General features: G+C 39.9%; 1 protein-coding gene and 1 long non-coding RNA gene across 13 annotated transcripts in view; one reads left to right on the top strand and one right to left on the bottom strand.

Moving 5' to 3' along the window:
- The window catches only part of LOC125431610, a 32748-nt gene extending 27156 nt beyond the window's left edge, over window positions 1-5592 (bottom strand). Inside the window, exon 1 of the long non-coding RNA XR_007244320.1 lies at window positions 5499-5592. This is a non-coding gene — a long non-coding RNA (uncharacterized LOC125431610). The remainder of the gene's footprint in view (window positions 1-5498) is intronic.
- A 354-nt stretch (window positions 5593-5946) lies between these two features.
- Window positions 5947-26501, top strand: part of ROBO2 (roundabout guidance receptor 2) — a 547539-nt gene continuing 526984 nt past the window's right edge. For all 12 annotated transcript variants that reach the window (XM_048494577.1, XM_048494572.1, XM_048494575.1 and 9 more), the window contains exon 1: window positions 5947-6189. In XM_048494577.1, coding sequence (XP_048350534.1) covers window positions 6135-6189 — 55 coding nt within the window. In that variant the 5' untranslated portion in view covers window positions 5947-6134. The remainder of the gene's footprint in view (window positions 6190-26501) is intronic.

The raw sequence follows: 26501 nt of genomic DNA, 5'->3' as shown, positions 1-26501 counted from the left end.
CCATCCACATCCCCTGCTTTGGCTTCCTGCCTTCATATGTGCTTGTTGAATATGTTTAGAATATGTGTTAGATATTAAACTTTTGAGTCAGTGCCCCTTGGTCTATCTGTTACCTACTATCCCTCAAAGGAAATGTGCGCTTATTAATTAATTGAATTTATTATTTATTTTGAAAGAAAAAGAAAAAAAGAAAGAAATTGCAGCGGCGCTTCAGCTGGTTCCAGAGACTGAACTAAAAGACTGAGATGGCTCACCTCAGGAGCCCAGGACAAGAGAGTAACCTCTGTGTTAACCCCTGTTAAGCCCCACCTCCAGCAGTCTCAGCTCCTAGTAGCCTTGGGAGAAAAAAGAGATAACCCTGCAAACCACGGCCTGTTAAAAAATACACTGTTTTAAAAGATGTGGCTTTGAGAAAAGCCCTCCAAAATGAACACCAGAGTCACTCTGTTCTTCCTGGCCCAGATGCCTTGTCCACTGCTGAATAATACATAATTCTAATACATAGCTAAAATTCAGAACGGTTAAAATAGATTCAACTCTACAAAATAATAATTTTAACACATGGCACCATAAGTTCCAAGCAGTTGACTCCCAAGCTTAACAGACCATCCACAAAGTAAGTTGGGAGGGGGCCCAAGGAGGGGGTATAGAAGAGGAGAGGCTCTGCTCTGTGATGGATAATCGGGCATCCAAAAGTCCTCAACCATGTGCCTGGTGGAACAACCCCATCTTTTAAGCCTGTGGAACTGGTCCAGATCCCACAGGGAACTGGTCCCCTCAAACAGAGAATTCTACCAGGCATGGCTCAAAAGGCCCTGGCCCTGATCAAAGACAATTAGACTGCTTTCAGACTAGGGGCTTCCAGTAAACTTTAAAAACTAGAACAAAGCATCTTTCGGGGTGTATAGTGGGAGAGGCATTCCCACAGGTATGAGGGTCCCCAGACTGTTTTATGTAACATTCAGTTTGATAGAAGATCTGGAGAGAACACCAAAAAAACTTGCTGCCTGTATGAGATGATTAATTCGGTTGTGCTAATAAAAGGTATTACATGGATTGTGGTTTGGTTTTTGGATTTTGATTTTGAACCAAGATGAATGTAAAACACTTTGGGAAACTTCAGTCCAGTCTCACAGCTCCTTGTGAACACAAGGGCTTTGATATACTCAAAAAGATTATCTTGCTTGCAAAGTACTTCCATCTTTCTATGAAGGTGGAATCCAATTATCTATGTCCAACTAAATTTCAAAACCTATGAGGTATACATTTTATAATCAGAACCTTTCAGTTGCGTATTAGCTTCCTAACCAGGGCAGGGCGCCGCACCCTGGGGGTGCACCATTGGGGTCACATGGGGTGGAAAATTGCTCCTCACACCCCTCCCCCTGACTCATCAGGCCCCTGCCCTGCCCCACCAGCCAGGTCCTGCAGCCCAGAGCAGCCTGGAGGGGTGGAGCCACTGCTTTTTCAGTTGGCTGCTCTTTGCAGTCGGCTGAATTAAGATAAGTGGGGGGAACAGCCAGGGGGCAGAAGGGGGGAGAGTGGAGGGCATGGGGGCTTACCTTAGTTCAGCCAGCAGCCCAGCCAGGCTGCTTTTTCAGCCGGCTGCTCTTTGAGCAGGCTGAACTAAGGTAAGTAGGGGAGAGAGCAGGGGTGAGGCACAGGATGAAAGCAGGGGTGTGGGGCCCCACCCCTCCCCCCACTTACTTTTAGCGGTTCCGGCTGGTGATTATTCAGGCCTGCTTTCAGCTGGCTGCTCTAAAGTAATTGGGGGGTGGGTGCAGGGGCAGGGCCCAGGCACCATTTTTCTCTGGGTGCCATCCCCCCCCCCACACCTCTGGAACATTTGCAGTCTTCAAATAAATAAATACTACGTTTAAAAATAAAAAGTTTTCAAAAGGCTATTTTTTGTACAAACATTTAATTAATTTTCAGTTCAACAAATAGGCATCCATTTTCACCTATATGAAGTCCTTGAAATGTCTGCAACGCAAGAGGATATTGTTTAATATTTCACATCCTGTTATGCAAATTGCTGTCAGATGGGTGATTTATAATTTCTCAGTATTGTCAGTTCAGAAGAATACAAAAAGGGCTATTTGATCACCTTACCTTCATTATCTTTAATTACAGCCTCAAATACAAAGTAGTCTTTTACATGTATTAAAAATGTGTTTATCTGTGGGGCATATTATAAATTCATAGTAATATTGTTTCCTGTTTTACATAAAAGGAGCTTGAAGCTGTCATACAGCTATATATCCAGTAAACTAGCTTGCTTAAAGAAAGAAAACAAAGTACTTTTAGAATTATATTGTAAATTCTTCTTGTTCCATAGTTGTATAATTTTAAAAATAGTTTCCACTAGGCTTTGACCTTTGATTAACTACACTTCTACAGCTCATTTAAATGAATATTTGTAGAGGCTTTACTTTTTCTGGAGGTGAATGGGACAACTATATTAAAAAAACCTATAAAATATGAAATGTGAAAAAATATAGCTAACTCCACTCCCTCTGAAACCTGTTTTTTTGATTCATTGAATTCATCCACTAACACATTTTAGTTCACATTTCTAATTGTTCGAATGTTCTATGTATCTACTTTGTCATTTTCATAAAATACATTTTACTATCAATTGGTTTTCATAAATAAAAGTGCACAAACTATCAGAATGGCCATATGTCACAGAAATATTATTAGTTTGAAAAGTGTTTTTATTATGTCTTGTTAAATGTGCTAGCCACAACTGTGTAAGCCCTAACAAGGAACAGAAAAAACCGAGTGTCGATCTTGTAAAATAAAAATTCAAAAAAATACCAATAGTGTTATCAACACTGTCCTTCCAAATTTAACCAAAAAAGTGTACCTACACTGTGGTAAACTGACATGGGATCAAGACAAATTGAACTCAGTTTTACAAAAAAACATGTATAGGCTTGTACTGCTTGTACTGCCAATTGTACTGCCAATTAATCTGTAGTATTTTTAATTGAAAAAGTGTGCATTTTAACTTCAGATAACAGTAATATTTTAAAATATGCTTCAAAAGTATGCATTTTTCCTCTCTTTATGTAAGTTCATTGCTCAATGATCTGCTTACTTGTGCTCATTTAACTTGGGCTCTGTGTGTGGTTGTTCATGCATACCTGTGAAAAAGAAACTAGAGTTTGGAATTTAGGCTCAGAACAAAGATCTTCACAGAAAACTAAAGAGAAGCACATACATAAGAAATCAAGAATTGCCTCTTATATTCCAGCAGGGGGAACTAAAGGTTCGCCATCTAACATTGCTTTTTTGGGCTTACAGACCTAGATCTATTCCTGTAACCTACTGACTAATCATCAATGCTAACAGCATATAGTTAGTAGAAACTCTGTAATCATATGTGGTCTCAGCTGCACTATATACTCTGAAGACACTGGGAATATACAGACCCCTTTGATACAGCTATGTTTTTGTTTGATCACCCCCCTCCCTACTAGGCCAGAATTCTTTGTACATTTTTTGTGCTGTCACTTGCCTCTCTCTAGTATTACAGTTTTTCTGTGGAGGTTTTTTCTGTCAACTCCACTCTCAAAATATTTTTATATTCCCCAGGAAATATTATTTTTATTTTTCTACTGCTATAGATCTGATTTCCCCCAGCTCCCCCAAGAATTTATGGTAGTCTCTTTTTTAAAAAAGAAAATTAATTAGAAATGAATAGTAGGGCCTTGTTTATAATTGTATGATTTTACACATTACATTGTGTTCTTTAGATACACCAATCACATAATAAAGGGGAATGAAGAAATATAAAGATTATGTATGGCTTATATCTGATTCACTAATTTAGACAACTACAGAATACGTGGATAATTGTTTGAAAAGCCTACTATGCATGTTGATCATCTGCACATGTATAAGAACTTGCTTTTGGCCACCAGAAATGTACTATTTAAAGGGAAGAGTCACACAATCATTTCTAAACTGGGCAGTATCCTACCTTTGAAGCCTTCCTTCAATTTAAGTTGCAGAAAGATTTTTAGGCTGCAGGACAGCTTTACACTTTAGTCAGTGCAGTAGTAAGATACCAGGCCATTGGCTTTTGAGAATGTGCAGAACTGTCGCATGGCTCCTCTGGTAGACAAAGAAATTGTTTTGCCTTCTAAAGAATACCAACATTTCAGGCCAGTTTGGGTGGGTTCTATTTTGTTTGAATATACAGTAAATACTTGATAGTAGCCTTTGGAAACACAACAACACACTAGTGTCCTGTGGAATTCCATTATTATACATTCTGGCCAGTAGCAACAATTTCTATCACTTTGCCACACATATTAGCAATACAGATTGTGAAGAAGGCATATATTGAACAAAAGCCTATGCTCAGCTGTGTTGACATGTTCATAATGCATAACCCTCATTTTAAAGCTTGCTTTGAAAAGGCACCAGGCGCATGGAAGGTCACATGACTGGGCCCTTGAAAAGGCACAAATACATGCCATTCGACATGTATAAGATCAAAATGTGTCAGATTTTCAGTCACACTAATTCTGTGCATACTTCCAGAGTGAAGTGTAATACAGGTTTTGTTCTCATACATGGTTTAATTCTAGCAAACACACACAGAGCCTCCACAATTTGATTTCAAAGCCTGGTTTAGGCTGCATTTTGTGTACACTCCTTTGGGAGTTGACTGCATACTCAGTGTGGCTTTTGCTAAGCATGCATCCATGAGATCAAGGTGTTCTTGTTAAGTAATAAACCAAAGGACCCTGTGAGCACCCACAGCATTTAATTCCCTTGTCCTTAACTAGCCACACGGGAAATTCGCAACCAGAGCTTCTTTCCAGGTGTGGCTAAAGCAACATCATGCTTTTTAATCTCTCAATCACATGAAAGTGAAGTGAGAAGAGGTGAAAACTGTTTTCTCGGAGCTTCCTATGTGGGGAAAAAGAGCAGACTAAGACTGAATAATTAGGGAAGACGCTTCTATGAAATCGCTCAGCGAGAAAATTACCTGCCCATTAAATGAGAAGCAGCGAAGAGCAATCACGTTAATGTTACCAACAGTACTGAGAGAAAAGGGGCTTGGGGGTGAGAAAAAAGGGGCTGTTGCTTTGCATCCTACCCCACTCCTATACTCCTCAATCCCTTTTGGTCTCGGGCTGCCGTTTTCCCTCCCACTTCGCTCCCCGAGGAGAACCAGAGACTGGGTGTGGTGTTTCACGGTGGTTTAACCCACACCTCGGCTCTCCTGCAAAGCGCGTCCGCCTTTCACCCACTTCTTCGCCCTAGCAACAGCCACCCCAGAGAGGACGAGAGCCGGGGCGAACTGCAGCAGGAGGGTGCTGCTCTCTCGCTCGCGCGACCGCCCCAGCGCTCTTGCCGCTTTCCGCCTCTCTCGGCTCCTTCCACAGAGGAAGCGCTTTCCTTCCCCCTCGAAACTATAACGCCAGCGCGACCACCTCGCAACAGCAGCAGCAGCAGCAAGCCCGGTGCCTGCCACTCACCGCCTCCTGCAGCCCCAGCGGCGTACTGGGGATTTATCCTCCTCCTCCTCCAGCAGTTCTTCCTTTCTCACTAAGGGTGGGGGAGTCGTTCGGGTTGGTCCTTGAAGGGTGTGGGGAGAGCGGCGCGCCAAGCAACGAGAGCTCTTGCTTAGGCGTCCCTCTTATGGAAGTTAAGGGAAGCAACTCCGCAGCTTGAAGTGATCTGGGAGAGAGAAAATGAGAAACAGAAGCCCAAGTCCGTGATTGTCCCCCCTTTTCACCGCCTTTTGCTCAAAGAGCCGAGAACTTTGGAAAGGGAGGGATAGACTTTCTAGGAAACCAATCTGTTTTGCAAAGTCTCTGATGTCCGCTGAAGAAAATCCTTTGGGTTTGGATTGCAATGGAGAGTCTTAGCCAGACTTGAATAATTCCTTTGGATTTGGGGGGAATTTCGGAAGCGGAGCCGGGAGTTCTCTGCCTCCTCTACCGCCCCGTTAATCTGCATGGAGCTCCAAATGTCCCGTTCAAGCTCTTTTCCTTCGGTTGCTTTTGAGTATCCCTTCACGTTCCCTTAGGTGCTAGGGGCATCTCAACTTTTGGGGCTTTTTTTTTTCTTTTCGTCCTGCCTGACATTGGATTGCTTTTGAATATGTTAAAATGGGGCTGCTAACGCCACTCCTGCTTTTTGGATTTGTCCATTTTCAAGTTTATGGTAAGTTATGGTGCTGCATGACTGTCATTACTTGGACTGGATTTCTTTCCATTTTGACTCGGAAGGAGCTATGAACCTTGAATTTTATGGGCCTTGAGACAGGGGATGGGGAGGGAACGGATACCACACTTGGTTATATGTCAGTTTCATGGAAAAGGGGGAAACAGTTAATGACTGGAATATTAATAGGGTGGTCAATCTAACCTGTAAAGAGTTAGATCAACTGTAGTGGTCAATCGCCAAGATGTACCAACATACGTCGATTGCTACTGTTTTTGCTCCGTCCTGAACTTTTAAGGTAGAAAATGGACTGATTAAATGGGGGCACTTGTACTTTTCATTTAAGTGAAGTGACTTAGAAATTTGCCACGATGAGTTTCCAAATGTCCTATTTGTAAGGCGGAGAAATACACTAAAATGTTCCACATAGCGTGAAATAACTATACGCCAGCGACACATGTTGTTGCTGCAATGAAGTAGGGAGTGTGAAAGTGGGTCGTGTCTATGAAACACTCCCAGTACAAGAGAATCTTCGCTTCTGTCGCTGAAAGACAATAGGGATTTTGAACAGGTGCTGTAGGTGTCTCCCCTTCTTCTTAGCAGCAATGTAAAGGCAATAGCCTTGTACTTTGGTTGCCTTTTGTTCAGCTTGCAGAGCTTGCCTGAAGTACACTCATGATGTTATGGTTGCTTAAGCTAGAAGCATTTTCAGAGAACTTCATAAAAAGAATTTAAACAGTGCCAACAGGTCACTGCTGGGTGCAATGAAAATATACATGAAAGCACTTAAAGAAAACAGAATATGGTGCATGGTGTGTGCCTTAGCCCAGAATCTGTAATATCACAGTACTTTTTGTTCACAAGTAGTGTTTTAAAATGAAGAATGTGGAGAGATCAGATTAAATCAACAGTGTGTGTATGGCAAGCAGAGTGTAATTTAATAGTCGCCCCAATGAAAAGATACATGAAAGTACTTAAAGAAAACAGAATATGGTGTGTGGTGTTTGCCTTAGTCCAGAATCTGTAATATCACAATACTTTTGGTTCACAAGCAGTGTATGCAGCTCATATTAAATCATCATATGGTCAGGGGAGGCATGAGGTACCACCAGTTCTTTGGATAGCATCTTAATTTGGAATTTTAACACATACAGACTTAGGTGCTGCTGTTAATTCACAGGTCTGGGTTGCTGTCTGTTGTGGCTAGTCTGTGGGAGAAAACTTGGTTCCAGCAGGAAGCTGGTGCTTAAAAGCATTTAACATATCCATATCAAAGAGAATCCTCTCTTGTAAACATAGAGAGATATTGTATTACATTCAATTACTGCATGCAGTTATGGGTTGTATAAGTACAAATGCTTCCCTCCCCACCACACCCCCAGCTACACAGGAGGCATTCGAGTACTCCACTAAAAGATCATAGGGAATATGTAATCATTATTTCATGTGCTGTAAGATGTCTTATGCAATGTGGCCTATGTCTTTTTTGTTGTTGTTTTTAAAAAAGGCAGCATTGATTCAGGTAAGGCACATTAGCAATGAACATAAAACCTGAAAAGTACAAGCTACAGAATTATAGTTATTGGCTGGTTTTTAAAAACTGTTAGGTAGCTAGAAGGAATACAATTAAAGTGCTTAGTGGAAGTGACAGAGTGAATCACAGGAGTCTGGTGTTACAGAATGTAATTAATGTACCAGCCTGTTTAGAGATATAGGAAACAAATGCAATTAACCAGCTTGCTGGAAGGACAGGGGAAACGCATAATGTATTCAAGTTTTCTTCCATGGAGAGAACTCTTTTTTAGTATTTAGCATTCTGATGCAAGGTTAAGCTGTGAGAACTCATTGGTCTATCCTTGAGAAAAAATGATATGGATTTTACAAAAATGTCATAGTGTTTCATACAAAGATATTGGAATGCTATGCTACCATCAGAGGCTGTAGTCCTGCAGATTGACAATGTAAATTTTCAACATTATCTCTTTTGTTATATGGAAGCATGTTTGCTAAGTCAAAAATATGATAACTCTCTTTTATTAATGATTATTTAAGGATGCCTATTATACACATACATCTTCCCTGAAGAAGGTTGTGCCATAGAATAATAGGGTGTCACTCAGGGCAGCTAGAAATATTCCACTTTAGCATACAGGTCAGATGGTTTAGATGTGCACTTCAAAATGTAATGTGTGAGCTTTACAAACACATATGGCCTTTACAAATACTGTACCATGGGTACACTCAGGTTTTCCATTAATATGTAAAAGTTCTAAATTGCTTCAAATGTTTCTTTATTCGCTGTTCCAAATAAACATTGTGTGTATATTTAAGCAAACCCACTAAAGAGCAAGAATCCTCTTTTATAACCAAAACCATCTGTCCCCTTCTCCCAAATAAAAATGAGCCATCTCTCTCTCAAAAGCTAAACCTCTAGGCTATCCCCTACCACAGTGGTCACAGTGCAAAGTACTGTCGAGTCACAGGTGACTTACGACAACCTCATAGGGTTTTCTAGCGAAGAGAGATTCAGAAGAGGTTTGCCATTTCCTGTCTTTGTATTGCAATCCTGGACTTCCTTGGTGGTCTCCCATCCAAATGCTAACCAAGGCCAATCCTTATTTGCTTCCAATCTGATGAGATGGGCTAGTTTAGTCTCTCAAGGTCAGGTCAAGGCCTACATCAGTAGTTCTTCATTTACAAAATTTTGATTTTTTTTCTCTACATTCATTTTAGTTGGAGAGAGATAACCATGATTGTTTGATTTGTAATACTGGTACTTTCCTTATGTTGTGATATTAATTATATTTAAGGGTCCACAGGTAACATTACATAATGGTGGCTATTTTCTTTGTAAAGTAATGTTTTATCCACCATTGCTTTCCTAGCATCTAAAAATTACATATTGGGTGAAGTTTGTGTTCATGTGTATGCTTGGGCAGATATGAAACAGCTCTGCTTATATACTTTGCATATAATTTATGTACAAGTAATATTGTCCCATTATTGTTGGATCCTGTTTGGAACATTACAAAGGGCTCTTGTCACATCACATTGTATATGGTGACTTGTGCTAATGTTGAAACTGTTCATTCCAAGTATTTTGGTTCATTGGCTTTTACATTACATGGTGTATCTAAAGAACACAATCATAAAACCAGTTCTGGCAAAGGATGAGGGCTGCAAGTGCTTTTTAAAAAATATCTAGCTGGTGTCCTTACTACTATTTACTTGTTTCTGAAGAGTTAGATTTTGTTTCCTGGGAAGATGGCATGCCTAAGTAAAGATGACCAAGGATGAGTCCTATAATGGTACTTGAACTTGGAAGGATATACACTGTTACCTAGCTTAACAGGGGGAAGGATTTCTTTTGGGGTTAGCAATGGGAAAGAATAGCTCGGTTTTGAAAATACTTTGGGGAAAGAACTTAGCTTGGCAGAGCATTGGGAAAAGCAACTTAGCTTGGCAAAGCTTTTTGGGGAAGAAACAACTTAGCTTGGCAATGTGAGAGGCGGCTAGGCTGGAATCTTTGAGACTATGTGTACGGGGAAATATGGCAAGGAGCGTTCCACAGAGTAACACAAGGAGTCCAAATCAAGTTTAAAATGTTTATATAAATTTGGTTTCAAACACACATACAGGAAGATATAGAGGCACATACACACAAGTTCCTAGAGATATAAAAAGGTGAGAAAAATAGGTTTGGGTGATAGAAAGGGGTGGGAAGCAGTAGGGTGTCCCTGCTACCTAATGGTTCCAATGCAGCAGATGAAGTAGAGAGCAGGGACTCTATGCCAGCACAGAATCCCATTAGAACGGGACTATAATTTCCCATCAGCCCCTACCAGCATGGCCAATTGGCCATGCTGACAGAGGCTGATGGGAATTGTAGTTCCTGAACATCTGGAGAGCCGCAGGTTCCCTACCCCTGCCGTAGAAGGACGATATCGTGTTTCACACCAACTTGACCAAGGGAGGTTCAGGCTAGAAATGAGCAATGAGCTTAAGGTGAGCAGGGTTTATATAGGGTGGATCTCTAGTTTGGCGGGAAAAGAGACCCTTTGCATTAGGTTTAGTTTCTTGCAGCTGTGCTGGGTTTTGGGGCTGAGCTAATCAGCAGCTCTATCTATTGTTCTAAACCCAAGCGATTGTTCTCTTGATTACATTAGCAACACCTTGAATGGGTGGTCGGAAGAGTGAGTCTCTGGCTATTGTAATTTAGCTGAGGCAGCAAGATTACATCAAGGATGGGAGCACTTTAGGAAGTTTTAGGAACAGCTGAAGGGAAGGAAGGTTGCAGCATCTCAATTCAAAGGGTAGTTCACATTTACAACTCTATTGACTGGAGCTCTGGCTTGGGTGTGGACATCAAGGAGCAAATGAGTGGATTTATTTTCTACTGACTGTTTGCTATTTCTTAGGCTTACTGTTAGCCCATTTTATCCTGCACCACACCATATATATCTGTTAGCCTTAATATAACTCAGAAATATATCTCACATATATATTATATTTATAAATATCCTGGCTTGGATGTGTGATCTGAGATGTGGGGTGGAAGGGGTACATAACAACACCTACTTTGCTATCAACTGCCTTTGAACTGAATTACCTTGTATTCCAACTTCTCCAATTCTGAGCTCATCCCTGATGGTACTAAAATGCTGCTTCCTTACATCTGGTAATGGTCTGAACTACTGAGGTATTATGCTAGTATCAGATAAGGCATTGTTTTCCACACATAGTGGACGTATTACAAAAAATGGTGGCTACGGAGAACTTACTTTTACTGTTCAGTTTTTCTGTTGCTTTAGCAGCTACTTTTGTGAGAGTGTAAGGAAGCTTTTTCATACCGATGCAGTCATGAAGCCTAATCATGTTTCTTGGAAATAGATAGTCCATAGTAAGTAGGCTTGGAAATAGATAGTCCATAGTAAGTAGGCTTATGATTGCTGTCTTAGAAATATAACTGAATCCTGAAGATAATATGTATCCAGTGGTGGGATTCAGCCGGTTTGCACCACTTCGGCAGAACCGGTTGTTAAAATGGTGCTTGTAAACAACCAGTTGTTAAATTGTTTGAATCCCACCACTGGAACCGGTTGTTAAATTATTTGAATTCCACCACTGTATGTATCCCCTAACTTTAAGATGGCACTGCTACTTGGAAGTAAGTCTCACTGAACTTAATACAATTCACTTTGGGATACGCATGACTGGGATTGGACTGTAGATGTGAAGGATTGATAGTGTGGAAAACTCTACAGAAAGAAAACCTGTACTTTTTAATTGTTTCAAATAGGACGATCAACTGACTTTTTAAGAATAAGCATTTTAATTGTCAAAAGATGCAGTTCTGCCTTTAAATTAGCTATGGAACTTAAATAACACAAGCAAACACAGTTTAAAAGCCACAGTATACTATATATTAACTCTTTATGTTATTGATATGCAAATATCAATTAGATAAGAATAATAATAATCGATTCCCCATTTTTCTACTCTCTTCGTCTGAAACAAGGCCTCCTGCTACCCTGTTTCCCCTAATATAAGACATCCCCGAAAAATAAGACATAGTAGAGGTTTTGCTGAAGTGCGAAATATAAGCCATCCACCGAAAGTAAGACATAGCAAAGTTTTTGGTTAGAAGCATGCCCGATGAACAGAACACCGAAAAATAAGACATCCCCTGAAAATAAGACATAGCACATCTTTGGGAGCAAAAATTAATATAAGACACTGTCTTATATTCGGGGAAACACGGTATTACTTTTAAAAGACTGTTTTTGCTTTGGTCACCACCTGGGTTACTGGGTTTTGCTTTGGTCACCACCTGTGATGATTATGTATGAATACCAAAGCTCTGGCTGGCTGACTATTTAGAAATCATATTGATGATTTGTTGCCAGTAGCTAACTTTGGAACTAGCTTTTTGAAACTAGTTTCTGATTGTTGATAGAAATGTCTCCTTTTTCCTGTTGAAAGCAGGTGGTGTTTATTTTTGCCAAAAATTAAACATTGAACTTTGTTTGAGCATAGATACTATAACATGGACATGTGAATTAATAGATTGTGAATTAATATAATGTAATTATATATAGTGAAGTTTAAATTGCTTGAGGAGTTTTGGGAACCATTTCAAACAATATATCCTGTAAGCATGTTTTATCCTTTATTCTTTAATGAAGGGGAATATGATTTTTTTTTTGTATTTTGTTTGTGGTAGAAACTGTTCTCCTGAATAAAGTTTGGTTCTCCTTCATGGCTAAAAACGGATATGTTCCAAAAGATCTGCTCAAACCTCCATATATATAATTTCTGTAGAAGAACCTTTAAGCTGTGCTCCTTCTGTTATCTTTCCCATCTCTGTGACTACCTTAACACATTTAGCCAGGCCAATGTGGTAGGGGATGAAAAAAGATTGAATTTGCTGAGTAGTCATTTTTTCTTCCTTTTCATTCGCTTCCAGCAAAGCTGAATGCACTAGACCATGAGTGAATAAGGCAGCTTGTATGCCAAGAACAGCAGCAGTAGTGTAAGGTAGAAGGAGAGGGTGTATGTGTGTGTTTAGAGATGATGCACCCAGCTGGTATAGGAAAATGTGAACATTCACTTGTAAAGTGAAGCTTTTGAGCCTATTTTGCTGGAGAAACCCAGGCAGGAAGTTATTGTGGGAATTTCCCAGTTTGTGGCAAAATAAACAATTGTGCTTTACTCCATAAATGATAATGTAGATGTTTTGCATGAAGAAACCATTAATATTTTGAGCGCTAATTTTTCTATCTTCTAATGTGGAAGAAAAGAAATATTCTTTTTTAAATGAGATAAGTAGAAACAGCTTATTTAGAACTGTTATAAAAGACCTTTCTGAAGCTGATTTCAAAATCTTGTTTACAATTAGAGGTTAGTATAAGCCACATTCAGTGAAAAACATGTTAGTGCTTGTGTTTTCCCTTTGCATCATGTGCTTAAAATAGACTAAACAAAGAGTTCTCAAAGGAATAGCATTGTGTCCTAAAGAGTTTCAAATACTACAGCTCTGTCTCACTCTGAAAACCCTAGATGCTACCAAGAACAATTTAACACATTTTTGTATTTTCTTAGACTAAAGTTTTTTTGGGGTTCTTTTCTAATGTAGCCATATTGACATGTTTAATATGAAGGGAGAAGAAAACAATCGGGAAAATAGATTTGTAATAAAAAATGTTCTGTCTTTGAAACATTAGTATGACATCAATGAACACAGTGGTTTCTTTTAAAAATAACTATTGGTTAAATTGAATGTTGTGTGCACTAATGCTTAAGATCCTCCAAATTTACATTTTCTGGGTACCAGTGAACATTTGCAGAGCATAGCTTACCTCTGTGCAGAGGATGTCAGGACAGCTTAGATAACTACTTTGTGGGGATACCTTATTTTCCTCCATACCCTTCTCCTAGAGGCGTTCCTTCCATTGGGCAAAGTGGCCAGTTGCCCAGGGCGCCCCCTTGTGGGGGGGGGCACAAAAACTGGGAAGCAGGTTCATTTGTGGAATTTTTTTATATTTTCATTGTTTTTCTGTTTTTGGCCTACAAAGGGTTCAGTTTTCAGGGATTTTTCAGGAGACTCTCCTGATGATATCACCCAGGTTTGGTGAGGTTTGGTTTAGGGAGTCCAAAGTTATGGACTCCCAAAGGGAGTGCCCATCCCCCATTGTTTCCAATGGGAGCTAATAGGAGATGGGGGCTACACTTTTGAGGGTCCATAACTTTGGACCCCCTGAACCAAACTTCACCAAACCTGGGTGGTATCATCAGTAGGGTCTCATGAAGATACTCTGAAATTTTGGTGCTGCTATCTTAATAATAACACCCCTGACAGCAGGTACCCCCTAAATTTTGTCAAATTCTCTGTTTAAATCCACTCCCTTCCTACCAATGCTTGTTTTCTTTCTTTCTTTTATTCTCTCAATGATGATGATGATGATGATGATGATGATGATGATTATTATTATTATTAAATCCACCCCCTTTGGAATGGATTTAAAGGGAGAATCTGAGGTCCCCAGTTTAAACATTCAATGTTGTTTAAACTGGGGACCCCAGATTCTCCCTTTAAGGTGGATTTAAAAGGAGAATCTGGGCTCCCTAGTTTAAACACCATTGAAAATAATGCTATTCGGGGGTGAATTCCTGCATCACTTGCTTAAACTACAGAGCCCAGATTCTCCATTTAAATCCACCTTAAGGGGAGAATCTGGGGTCCCCAGTTTAAATAACATTGAAAGTGATGCTGTTTCCCCCAATTGGGGGGACTGGATACAACACCATAAAATGTTTTCATAGCAGTAATAAAACATTTTGAAAGCATTTTGAAAATGTTTTCAAAAAATAGTGCTGTGTGGCATGGCCCATTGTTGTGTTCAGATTTGTGAGTTGGGGCATGTTCTATAGTGTGATGATGACTTTGAAACGACCTGGTGGAAAAAAATCATTGTTTGGTCACGGTGGGAGAGGGTGGCCGCCCATGGGGGGCATCAAAGTCAGGTTTTGCCCAGGGCTCCAGTTTGCCTAGGTACACCACTGCCTTCTCCCCACACTATTGCCTCTCTCCCTCCTCCAGGCAGCCCCATATTTCCCCCCTTTCCATATTTTACTTCTTTCCTTCCTGTTTACCAACCAACCTTCAATGAATCTTTCCCACCCAAAATCTTCAGCTCTGTCTATTAACTTCATATCTCAACTCACCCCCCCCCCGCCTATGCAGACTCAAAGGAGATTATATAATTCACCAGTTTTTTCAAGATTAGGCTTAGGCCCTTTCCGCACGGGCGGTTAATGGCGCCCTGGGGACTGCAAAAACGCCGTCCCCAGGGAGCCATTCGCACAGGGGCCGCAACTGCTTCGCAGCCGTGCCACCCTCACGCTGCCTGACAGGCGCGAAGCTGCCGTTTTCCAACCTCGCTCGGGGAGCGAAGTTTCTGGAAAATGGCGGCTTGGATCTGCTGCCGTGCGAATGGCAGCGGCTCCAAGGTGCCCTCCCACCCTTCACTTACCTTGTCTCCAGCCATCTGGCGCGTCGCCGAGTCCTGGGGACACGCCCCCCTGCCCTTCGACGCTGGAGCAGTCGTGCAGGGCCGGGGGGGCGTGTCTCCAGGCCTCGGCGACGTGCCGGATGGCCAGAGACACGCTGGGTCGGCCGGGCGGAGCGCCGTCGTCCCAGCTGTTTCTGGGACCGTTCGTGCAAACGGTCCCAGGGGGGTTGGGGCGGCGTGGGATACGCCGACCCAACCCCCAATGACGCCGTGCGGAAACGGCCATAGTGACTGGTTCAAGGATGGGCAAGCTTCTATGGCAAAGTAGAAATATAAGGCTGTGTCTCACTTAAACTAGTCTGAAACTCCAGCCACTATGGCTGTTAGATTTCTCTCCTTTACTCTCCTTGAAAGCCTCTTTCTGGAAAAACTCTGGCCAAGTTGTAAAAATTGTGTGGTATTAAGTCACACAGGGTGAATTGTGTGCATTGTCTGCTGCTTGGAGAGTTCAGCCAATTGTGTGATGGCTGCTGCTGCCAATCATATGGCATCAAGTCATCCAATATCTACCTCTGGTCCTGGATAAATTATGCAAATAGCATAGTAGCGAGTCATCCTGGTAATTTGAGCATTTACTTATGTTGCTTAGTAGGAAATTGCCTTGTGGTTGCTTTTGAGCCTACTCCAGTGATTCCTCCCTAAAACTCAGAGGAGAGGGTGGGGGACTAGGTGATCGAAACTCTGGAATTGACTCTGCTTCCCACCTTTTGCTGACGGAAATCAAGGCTTGAAGGCTAGCAGTGGTGTTGTGATTTCCTATACTCTGTCCCACCAAAAGATAAAAATGTGGTTCTGTGTTGTTTGGTGGAAGTGAACATAGTGTGCTTCCTCTGTAGAAAAAGTTCCAATATTCAAATGGCCACTGAAGATAAAACCTCCTGTATCTCTGGATTTTTTTGGGTTGACATAGCGGTTTTACTGCATTCTGCTCAGTGGCCTGTGAGGATTCTCCCCCACATTGGTTTTTTAAAATTCGGACCCCTCCATTTTTTCCAAAATGGATGCCACAGGCAAAAATGCCTGTGTTTCTGGAATCCCTTCGGCTATTGCAGCTTTTAAGCTGCATTCTGCTTGGGGTCACCTAGGGATTCTTCTCCAGCCATCGGTTTTTCAAAACTGAAACCTTCCAATTTCGTCATTTTTTCCCAGTCCCCTAAGATGGTTACCACCTTCTTTCAATAATTAATTCAACACTGAGATTCTATCTTTCTGTAACACAAGGTATAATAACCTTCACAGTAGCCTTGTGAGATTAAAGAGAGTGCTACGTGGCTGCTTCTATTATTTAGGGCTTTTTATTCCAGCTACATTTTTAAAATAAAGTTTCTAATTTCTCTGAAAACCTAGGGCTTTTTTTAGGTTAGTAGAAATATATGCCTTGTCTGTTCATGCCCTTATTTGTGGTTTTAAGGATCTAAATATTGAGCTATAGTGAAAATTAAATATAATGATAACTATTATAAACATAAAAGATGAACTGATGGTGAGAACATCTACAATATTAAGTAGAAAATATTTAGCTTCTCTCTATCAAATATTGACATGTTTCTGGCTGTTGCAAGGAGAAAGCATGCTTTCATTCTACATTTAATACAATATGTTACTTTGGGGTACCTGGTTCTTTTGAGGTTTAATGTAAGGCAAGTTATGTCACATCTGTACTGTTATTTCACTTTAATCATGCTCTTCTATAATGATGGAGGTATTTATGGTGTTTATAAAGAGGATGCAGGGGCACATTCTATGACCATTCAAAAGACTCCACCAGTGTGCAGTGAGATGGCATAACTGGAACTAACGTGTGGTGATTTTAGACTTCTGTCTTGATAAAATAATACTGTTTAACATTTGAATTACTCTTTCAAGCACATAAAGTGCTTCAGTACATTTTGTTGTAATAATTATAACAACTTGGTAGGTGTTTATCATCAACCATAGATTGCAAGTGGATTACAGAAACTGACAGACCATGGCTTGCATGAGTCTACTTACTGAATTCATATCAGAGTTAAGACGTGATGTGAGGCTTTCTGGTTTGTAGCTAAGCCCCTAAGCCACCATGCTACATCAGTAAGGACAATGAGCTGGATAACATCTGTGCATTTGTGTTTAAGGGTGTAGCTAAAAATTCTCTCAAATTTCATCATCACCAGACTTACCCACAGCAGTTACTATGCATAGTTTCATACATACCATTACTCGTTGAAGGAACATATATATGGCCTGGATTGCAATATCCAGTCTAGTAGTAGAACTGAAGAAAACCTAGGATTTTGACTACAATTAATATGATTGACCTTTTCAAAAAAAGATAATACTCTTATATACAAAGAGTGTGTCAACAGTGCAGAGCGAAGTACTTTTGAATTCTGGTGCCTGTTTGTGTGAGTACAGAGTGGCACAAGTAGGTTTTGTATTCATTGGTCTGTAAGTCTGTAGTGGCACAAGAAGGTTAATGTATTCATTGGTCTGTAAGTCTATATTCGTTGTCCATCTCCATATCCTTTCCAGCAAAAGCTTTAGTTGACTGGAAATATAAAATTTCAGATTAAACCCTTCTGCTTGTGCCAGTAGTAAACAGCAGTGCTTATTTATACAAAAAGAAATGGCTCATCTCATACTACAGCTTCAGTTAAAGTAGTTGAGCACATTTATGTAGCTTCTATTTGTGGCATTGTGCGCTAAAACGAGACTTTCAGTAAAATGTTTGTAAATGTATATGATGACTAAGTCATAGAATAAATGACCAGCAGCAAGATGTGGGTGCAGTAGTCATTATCTTTACTACTGTTAATTTGTCATGGACAAACTAAGTGGAATAAATTAATCTTTTAAAACGAAAACATTCAGCTAGCATTTTGTTCTAGTGTACTAAAAGCAGGCTTTTATGGAGAGTACCAGAGTTACCCATCTACAGCTGTGAAAATGTCAGAAGTCAGGGAACAGTTATGAGATGTTGTTCAACAGTACATCTGCCCTGTAATCATGGATCTCCAGTCTATGATTCTGTCTCACCTTTTAAAATCCAGTATGAGGACTTTATTGAAGACAGTGACAGTCCAACTCTGGCTGACCTCCCTGTCCCTTCCTCTTTCCCTTCGTTTCCCGTTTCTATTTTCTCTCCTCCTTTCATGATTGCTTTGCCCACAATTATTATCAGTACTAAGTTGTGGGTTTTTTCTTTTTTCAGAGCCTCTAGATCAGTGTACAAATACCTAATACCTAATAAAGTTGGGGAAATGGCTGAAATTCTGCATTAAAAGCATTTAAGGAAAGTCAGTTTGTTGAAGAGCCAAAGTAGTACAGCAGTTGGAGTGTTGAACTAGGTCCAGGGAAACTTGGATTCAAAATCCTATTGTGTGGTCCACCTCACTGACTGACCTTAGTCCAGTGACTGTTTTTCAGCCTAACCAACCTTACAAGGTTGAAGGACAATAGAGGGAAGGAAGACAACATATAATTGGTTAATAATATACATTGTTCAATTCCATTGTTCCGTTGTTCAAACTGCTCTACATTCACTATAGTTGTAATCCTTGTAAAAGGATTACAATATTATTTTGTCCATATTCTAGATGGGAAAGACTGATGTTGATATAGAGTGGCTTGTCTAAGGCCATCTATTTTCATGACAGAAACCACAATTGAATTGGGTACTTCCCAGTTTATAACTCATTTTCTTAGCCTCTGGTTTTGTTTTTTAAGTAGCAAAGTATGACTGATGTGTAATTAGGAGAATTTTTTTGGTTTGTTTTAATTCATCCATGCAAGGGAAAATCCAAGTATCTGAGATCTGGTTTCTAAACAATCTATATACTTTTTTTTTTGCTGTCAAGTTGGAGCTGATTTATGGAGACCCGCTAGATTTTCTGGGCAATTTTCTGCCTCTGCATGGTGACCTTCATATTCCTTGGTCGTCTCCCATCCAGTTACTGAACAGAGCTGAACCTGTTTAAATATCGATATCTGCTGAGATTAGGCAAACCCAGGCCCATTCCACATATGCAGAATAATGCACTTTCAGTCCACTTTCACAGTTGTTTACAAGCGGATTTTGCTATTCTGCACAGCTGCAAAGTACATTGAAAATGGATTGAGAGTGCATTTTTCTGTAGGTGCGCAAGGAACCCTCGTCTATCCAGTCAGGATGATGTATGATTTAGCTAGCTTTAAAAACCTTCATTTGAAAATCTTGCATGTGTTCATGTATGCATCACCAAGAATATTTGGACTAAACATAACCATGTTAAGCATAACAATGAAGGTACTGATTTGGAGGAAAATATGGCTAAAAGTATAGTTTTAGTCAATGTGAACATTGACAAACAGTGTGAACATTGACTAAAGTTATTTGATGTTTATGGAAGGCCATTTGACAATCTGTTTTTAGGATCAAATGCAAGGGAACATGTGTCTGTCTTTATATGACCTAAAATTCTTCTGTTCCCCTTTTAGCAGACAACATGCCTTTTTCCCTCAGTGACATTGGTTGCTAGGAGAAGTGCAGTGGTCTGGCGTCTTCTTATCCTGCAGTAAAACCAAAGAACATATTGAGCTGGAGAGGAATAGCACAGTATGAGCCATGAATCATGAGTTGTCCGTGGTTTGTCCATTTTGTTCACCCTTTTTCTACCCCAAACTTTTGTTTTTACTGATAGTGCTCCTTTTCATCATCTTCTATGTAAGCCATTCAGTGGAAGAAGGGTAAAAAAACTGCTGTTGACAGTCCACTCAGAGAAACAAAAAATGTGTTGAGAGGTATTCACCAGTTGCATTAGTGACAATGCATGACTAAAAGAATGGCTTTAGTTAGCTGCTTTTAAAACAGAGTGATTAATACCTTCTGTTTTTACTAGGGGGAAGGAACAAGTAGGAAAGGCCTTCATACTGGTACTGCCAGTGCTCAGCCTAAATTCTGGTTCTAAATAATAGCACTTCAGTCCTCATTTGAAATTGAAGTTGGAAAGGCATTAGTATTCTTTGAACAATTTTCCTTTTTTCAAACTACTTCATACCAACCCTCTTCCTGTATGACTAAAAATGAACTATTTCCTGGGATATTTCATGCTCTTTTCTCCATCTGAAACCTCACATGAAAATAAAAATAATAAATAATTAAAATCCTCCCTTCAAACTATGGACTCTAGAAGAATTTATACCTTAACTTCAGATCAGCAGTAGATAATTTGCATTTATCATATAGTGAAAGAAAGTGAAAGGGAACATTAACCATGTGTACCACAGCCAGTTGTCTGCAAAAAGCAAGCAAAACTGGCCCACCAGGCTTTCCTAATAAGTTAATATCTACAGGGATGATAGTATACAAAGAGAACCATTGCTAAATTTGAAGTAGTGAGGTTATCCACAGCAGGGCTATATTTTTTTCATAGAGCTGAAAAGAATGCTTCTGCTTAAACATGAGGTGTAGAAGCACTCGCCACTTATGAGCCTGAACCTTCAGACAGAACATGACACCATCCTGAAAGGCCCGTCACCAGTTCCTATAGCAGTTGACTTGTTCATTATCACCAGAAACTCAGTTGTTTAGTATGAGTTTGTGCATATTGACCTTAACTAGAGATGTAAAATTTCCAGAATTTTGAAACTGTGAGTGGAAGTGGCATTTTATTGGGGAAAAATGAAAACTTATTGTCAAAATTATTAACATTTAATCAGCATATCCTTGAGAATGTAATACATATGTCTCTACACTTATCATGTTACTGCTTGATTGGCAGGTGGCATCTGTGGGCAGGAGTACTTTTCCACTACATGAAGTAACATTTTATCCAGAATAACTGAAATATGGCTTATAACCAGAAAATGTATGAAACGAAACATGCTTGGGGAAAATTAAAAATACTAAATTATGTTACATGTTCATGGAAGCAGCTGCTATGTCATATTCTCTTTTGTAGCTTAAGCTGTGCTAGAAAGTCCCTGCTGCTTATATCCTCAGCATATAAGATCCAAAAAGGCCTACCTCAGAAATTGAGTCTTACTGGAATATCCTAACCATTTTTCAGTATTTTTCATCATTTTAGTAAGATACATAAAACCATGATATAGCAGAATTCAAATTTATTCAGGTGTTTAGCACAATTTGAAGGGCTAGTTCTTAATTTCAAGGCCATAAAGAGCTTGGGGGCAGGGTACCAGAAGGACTATTTCCCCATCCCCCTAGCTGGCAAATAGTAAATGCATCTGTATGCCTTGCCTTCACAGGTGAGATTGGTGGTAACTGGAAATTATATTTTCTGCAGTGGCACCTTGCCTTTGGAATGCCCTCTCCCTTGAGGCTCACCTGGCACCTTCTTTACCTTCCTTTAGGTGCCAGGCTAAAACACATGTTTTTTATTTTTATCAGCTTTTTAATGGTGAACTTTTGTTTTATGGATAGTTTTAATATTGCTTAAATCCAATGGACTCCATCTGGAGATCAGTTGTAATCCACACAAATTTGTGGGAGGATGCATTCCATGCACCTGTCTTTGCTCTGTTTCCTCTTACCCCTTCTCAATTTTCCACCCCATCTTTCTTCCCTTCCTTCAACCTAGCAATCGTATTCTTTTCCCCTTCCTTTTTCTTCCTCCTCCTCTTTCTATGTCAATCTTTCCCTCACTAACTCTGCCCCTCCCCTGCTCTGATATTCCTATCTAACTCTCTTTCTGTCCCACTTCTACTATTCTTTTCTTTTCTGCTATTTTTGTTCTTCCTCCCCTTCTCTGACAATTTACCCCCTCTCTTCCCCCATTTCTCCCCCATCCTTACCTTGAATACACAAGTGTGTAAGCTCCTTCTCATTCCTGTCTTTGTAGCTGCTGGCTCAATGTCCTTTTAAAACATTCTCTCAGCTTCTAATCAACCATACAGCAAATGAAGCAGTGAAGGAGCAAATAATCCCCCCTCCCCACCTCCAGCATTTTTTCTCCATGAAGGCTGAATTGATTACATGCTGGAAATTTCTATGAGGACAGCTAAGCTGGCAGGTACATAGATTGGGATAAGAAGGAGCCTCCTCACCTACTTTCATGCCTCTGTAGTCACTGGCTGCCTGTTTCCCGCCCCACAAGGAACAGCAATGGCTCTCCCAACTGCCCATTTCTTCTCTCCCGCCTTCTCCCAGCCAACTGTTTGCTTCCTGTCCCTACCAGCAGTGGTGGCAGGGCAGTTGGCAGGGCATGCTGGAGCTGTTATATTGGTGACAGGGCCCCCAAGAGCCACAGCTGTGGCTGTAGTGGGGCCTCCTTCAAGTGGGGCCTCCTTCAAGTAAGTGCTCTCTATGTGTTCAGATAATGTTTTGTTGTGGGGATTTAACCCCCAATGTGTTTTTTAAAGATTTTTTAGCAAACCTGGGAGTTTCCCTGAATTTGGAGAAAAATCTGCTTTTTCTCATTGTGCGTCCCATTTGCTGATTTAAGTATCTGCAGATCTCCCCACACTGAGAAACCTATAGATTCTGAGTGGTTTTCTGCACGGACCATGTATCCTGGGATAAGGAGGTGAAACATCCTGGTTCGGCCATGACTTCCGCATGGCTTTCGGGTCTAACTCAGGACCGCCCCGCAAGATTTCCCTTATTCCACGGCATTCAAAAAACGATAAATTGGCGGTTCTTTTTAAAAAAACCATGCCGATCCTGCTCCCATGTAAACACCGTGGGAGACAGACTGGTTTATTTTTCCCACCTCGCCGCCTGCAGCCAATTAGAACGTCGGAAAAATGGGACAGCTTGCGCATGGCGGCAGTGTTGGTGAAGAAAATGAAACTAAACTGGGGCCAGGTATAATCACCTGGAATTCTTCCTCCCAGCCTGAACGCGCTGACAGGCTGCCATTCGGAGGGAGAAACCGAAATACAAACATTCTGGTATGTATGATCCCTGCTTCCCCCCAGGATATTATATCTGCCCAGAAAACGCCTGAGAGATTTTCAGGCCCCACCGGGAGGTTGGCAACACTAGCTATTGGCCACATATTATGCCTATTTTTAAGTATTATGCCTATTTTAAGTATTAAGTATTAAGTACTCAAGTAATTGCATTTCCCTTTTCTGATTTTGTCTTGTAAAAAAACAGTGGCTTTTACCATTGCAGTTTCCTTGCAAATAATGATTTTGGCAGGCTGCTCTTCTGACTTTCTTGTCTAAACTCGGGATGATGGCTTCTAATTATCCTTGATAATCCATCTTTAGAAAAATCTGCAAGGCTTTCCCTTATGTTCTACGAAGAACTTTTATAGTAAAGGGATATTTGTCTTGTGAGCTAATTTAAGTTGCTTCTATACGCCCTGTTCTATTTGTGTTTGTTGTAGTTTTGTTAGCTACATGGAGAACTACAAGCTCAGAAGTAAATATAAATAGAAAATCAATTAAAATAGTGCATTTCAACTGTTATGTGAAAAACAGCACAAGAGGTCATGTAGTGATGGTGTGAATTCTTTGAGACAATAAAATAATAAGGAAATGGCCCATAGGTTAATGTATCTGGACAATGAAAGGACTCAGATGTTCGTGAATATAAAGTTCTCTATTTTCTTGTGAAAACTTGAAGTTTTGTTGTCTATTTTGCTTGGAATTCATGAGGATATTTTCTGAAGAAATGGACGCATGGGAATGATGAAGGATACAACATCCTAGTTTGTGTGGTAACCGAGGCTTATTGAATTGAAGCATTGCATCTCAGCATGCTGTAATATCAAATGGTACTGTTAGGTATACTCAAGGAATAGTTCATGTGAATGGGACATTAGAAAGGAAACTTTATTATACCAAAGTTACTTATACATGCTCTTTCAGTATAGAATTTTGTAATAAGTAGTGGTATCTCTTTGTGGGAAAAACTGAGTTAGAAGAATTTTAAAATGTTCTAGTAAGCAAAGATTAAGCTTAAAATGCAAAACCCACAATGTCCAAAAAATACATTCAGCATTGCTCAAATGTAATAATAGTGCTCTACTCCCTTTCAAAAATGGCCTAGTTCAGCAGTTATGCAATTACTGGGTTAATCATGTTTTTTTTTAAAATACAGCAGTAGCATTTTCTAGAGATGGAAAGACTTTTATTTGCTTTTGTAGCTGGGTATCATTCAGTCATCCATGCATTTGTACCTAAATCAAATACTAAAATAATGATTTAAACCTCATCTGAGCAACTCCTTTCCCTTAGGAAAAGATGCAAAGATAATGTTTCCCATGTAGCTGTAAGACTGGTTTCCGCTTTTTATGAAAATCATGCAGATGGTTCAGAAAGACAAAACGCCGAGTAATTAGCTAAATATGTTTGGATTTTTAGGTTCTTGGGATGAATTTAATAAAAGCACAGCAAGTGTGAACACATGCCTCTTTGGAACGCATTACTGAGTAAAACTGCTTACGCAGAACAAAAGACAGTGTGCTCAGTCCAGTAGACGACTGTATTCATGTATCAGTTGTCTTTGTTGGGCATACTGTAGGTAGACAAAAACAGTTGCATGCACATACAAAAACACACTCTACTGCTATGCTTGTGGTTCATAAATTTGTTCAGCTATATGGCTTGAAGTCTGTTAGAAAATGAGTGATGCTTCCAACTTTTAGGTTAGAGAATGGACTGGGTTAACTTACATTGGCTGAATAATTGGTACAGCTTGTTGCTTTAATAGTATAGATTTAGAGTATTTTAAGACTGTGAATGTTATCAGTGTTTAATGAATATAGCTTAAATGTTAAATGAAGAGGGCTTTTCGTTGCCTTCTATAGAGCGTGTCTAGTGGCAGATGACGATATATGTACAAGCAGAGCAGGAATTAGCACTAGGTAGTTGCCAACTTCCACTATCTCTTGCGACTGATCCTTAGGACTGAAAGGAAAAAATGGGGAGAACAAAATAGCATTTGTTCATGGTGCAATTTCACTTCCAGTTTTTACCTTAGAATTTTCAGTGAATCATAGAGTCTCCTGTGATGTGCTGATGCAGACAGAAGCAACATTTCAGTGATATATTAGATGCCACTGTGACTTTTTAGTATAGGACTAAGGATCTAATTGCTGATGTTGTAATTTACACGATGCATTCTCTTAAACATGCTTTGTATGTGTCCAGTTTGGTCTTGTTGGGAGGAAATAAGCAGTTGTATCAGTTTTGTATTAGAATGTTCATTGATTTGAGGGTGCTTGTGTACTTTTAAACTATTTATCTGACTCCTAGAGGCTAAGATGGTCAAAGAAAATGGACCTTCTGTGCCTATTCTGTTGTGAAATGATTCATAGCACAAAACTGGAGAGATAAATGCTCATCTCCCATAATCCAATAAATTAAGCACTTTACAACCTTATTAACATTTGAATATATGGCATGTAGATATGGACATATTTCTAGATATTTGGACATTTTTTAGATATTTGGAAACCTTTTAGAGATGTTTTTCTGTACATGTGCCACCATTGCTATATTTTGTTACATTTATTTTCTTTCTGTTTGTAGATATAAAAAAATTAAAAAGTAATGCTGCATAATTAACAGGCACTATTGGAGTAATTCAGTTTTCCCAGAGAGGAGGTGTACATGGATTCTGGATCACAAAACTGAACTTGGTTTAAACAACAGTCAATACTTGTAAAAAGCCTATTTATTAGATTTTTTAGAATGCTGTTTTTCTGTCCCATTTTTTTTCTAGAGGCTTTCTGTTCATCCATACAGGTTCTGGTTCCTCTAGACAAACTGCCTTTTTTCACTCCATACACCCAAAATAAGATGTTTGGGGCTGTCTTTAAAAAAGGTGACTTCTGAATGCTTTCCAGATAGCAAAGGTGTCAGACAGGGAAAGAGGCTGTTTCCCTTCTGACTGTTTTGTTCTCTGGTCAGTTTCATCCAGTGGTGGGATTTAAATAATTTAACAACTGGTTCTGGTGGTGGGATTCAAATAATTTAACAACTGGTTGTTACAAACACCATTTTAACAACTGGTTTTGCTGAAGCAGTATGAGCCTGCTGAATCCCACCACTGTTTTCACCCTCAGCTTGTGCCTTACATTTTGCGTGCAGTTGAAGGGGTTGTCCCTGCCACCATTTGTCCCAGGTAGTCCCAGGAGATTGCTCTGAAGGCTTCGATCCTGGGAGTCTTTTCAGTCCCAAAAGCACATAGTTGTACTCAGCTGTTCCTGCCAATTATGATTATATATAGTTTTTCTTTTTTAAAAAATTGAGAAGCTATCTTTGTAGTTACGCAGACAGACATAAGAGAAACTTTGCCGGTCAGAAGAC

Source organism: Sphaerodactylus townsendi, linkage group LG04 (assembly GCF_021028975.2).
Source record: "Sphaerodactylus townsendi isolate TG3544 linkage group LG04, MPM_Stown_v2.3, whole genome shotgun sequence".
In the NCBI taxonomy this organism is placed as follows: domain Eukaryota; kingdom Metazoa; phylum Chordata; class Lepidosauria; order Squamata; family Sphaerodactylidae; genus Sphaerodactylus; species Sphaerodactylus townsendi.
The sequence above is the reverse complement of the archived record's forward strand: the minus strand, read 5'-3'. Positions and strand labels throughout refer to the sequence as shown.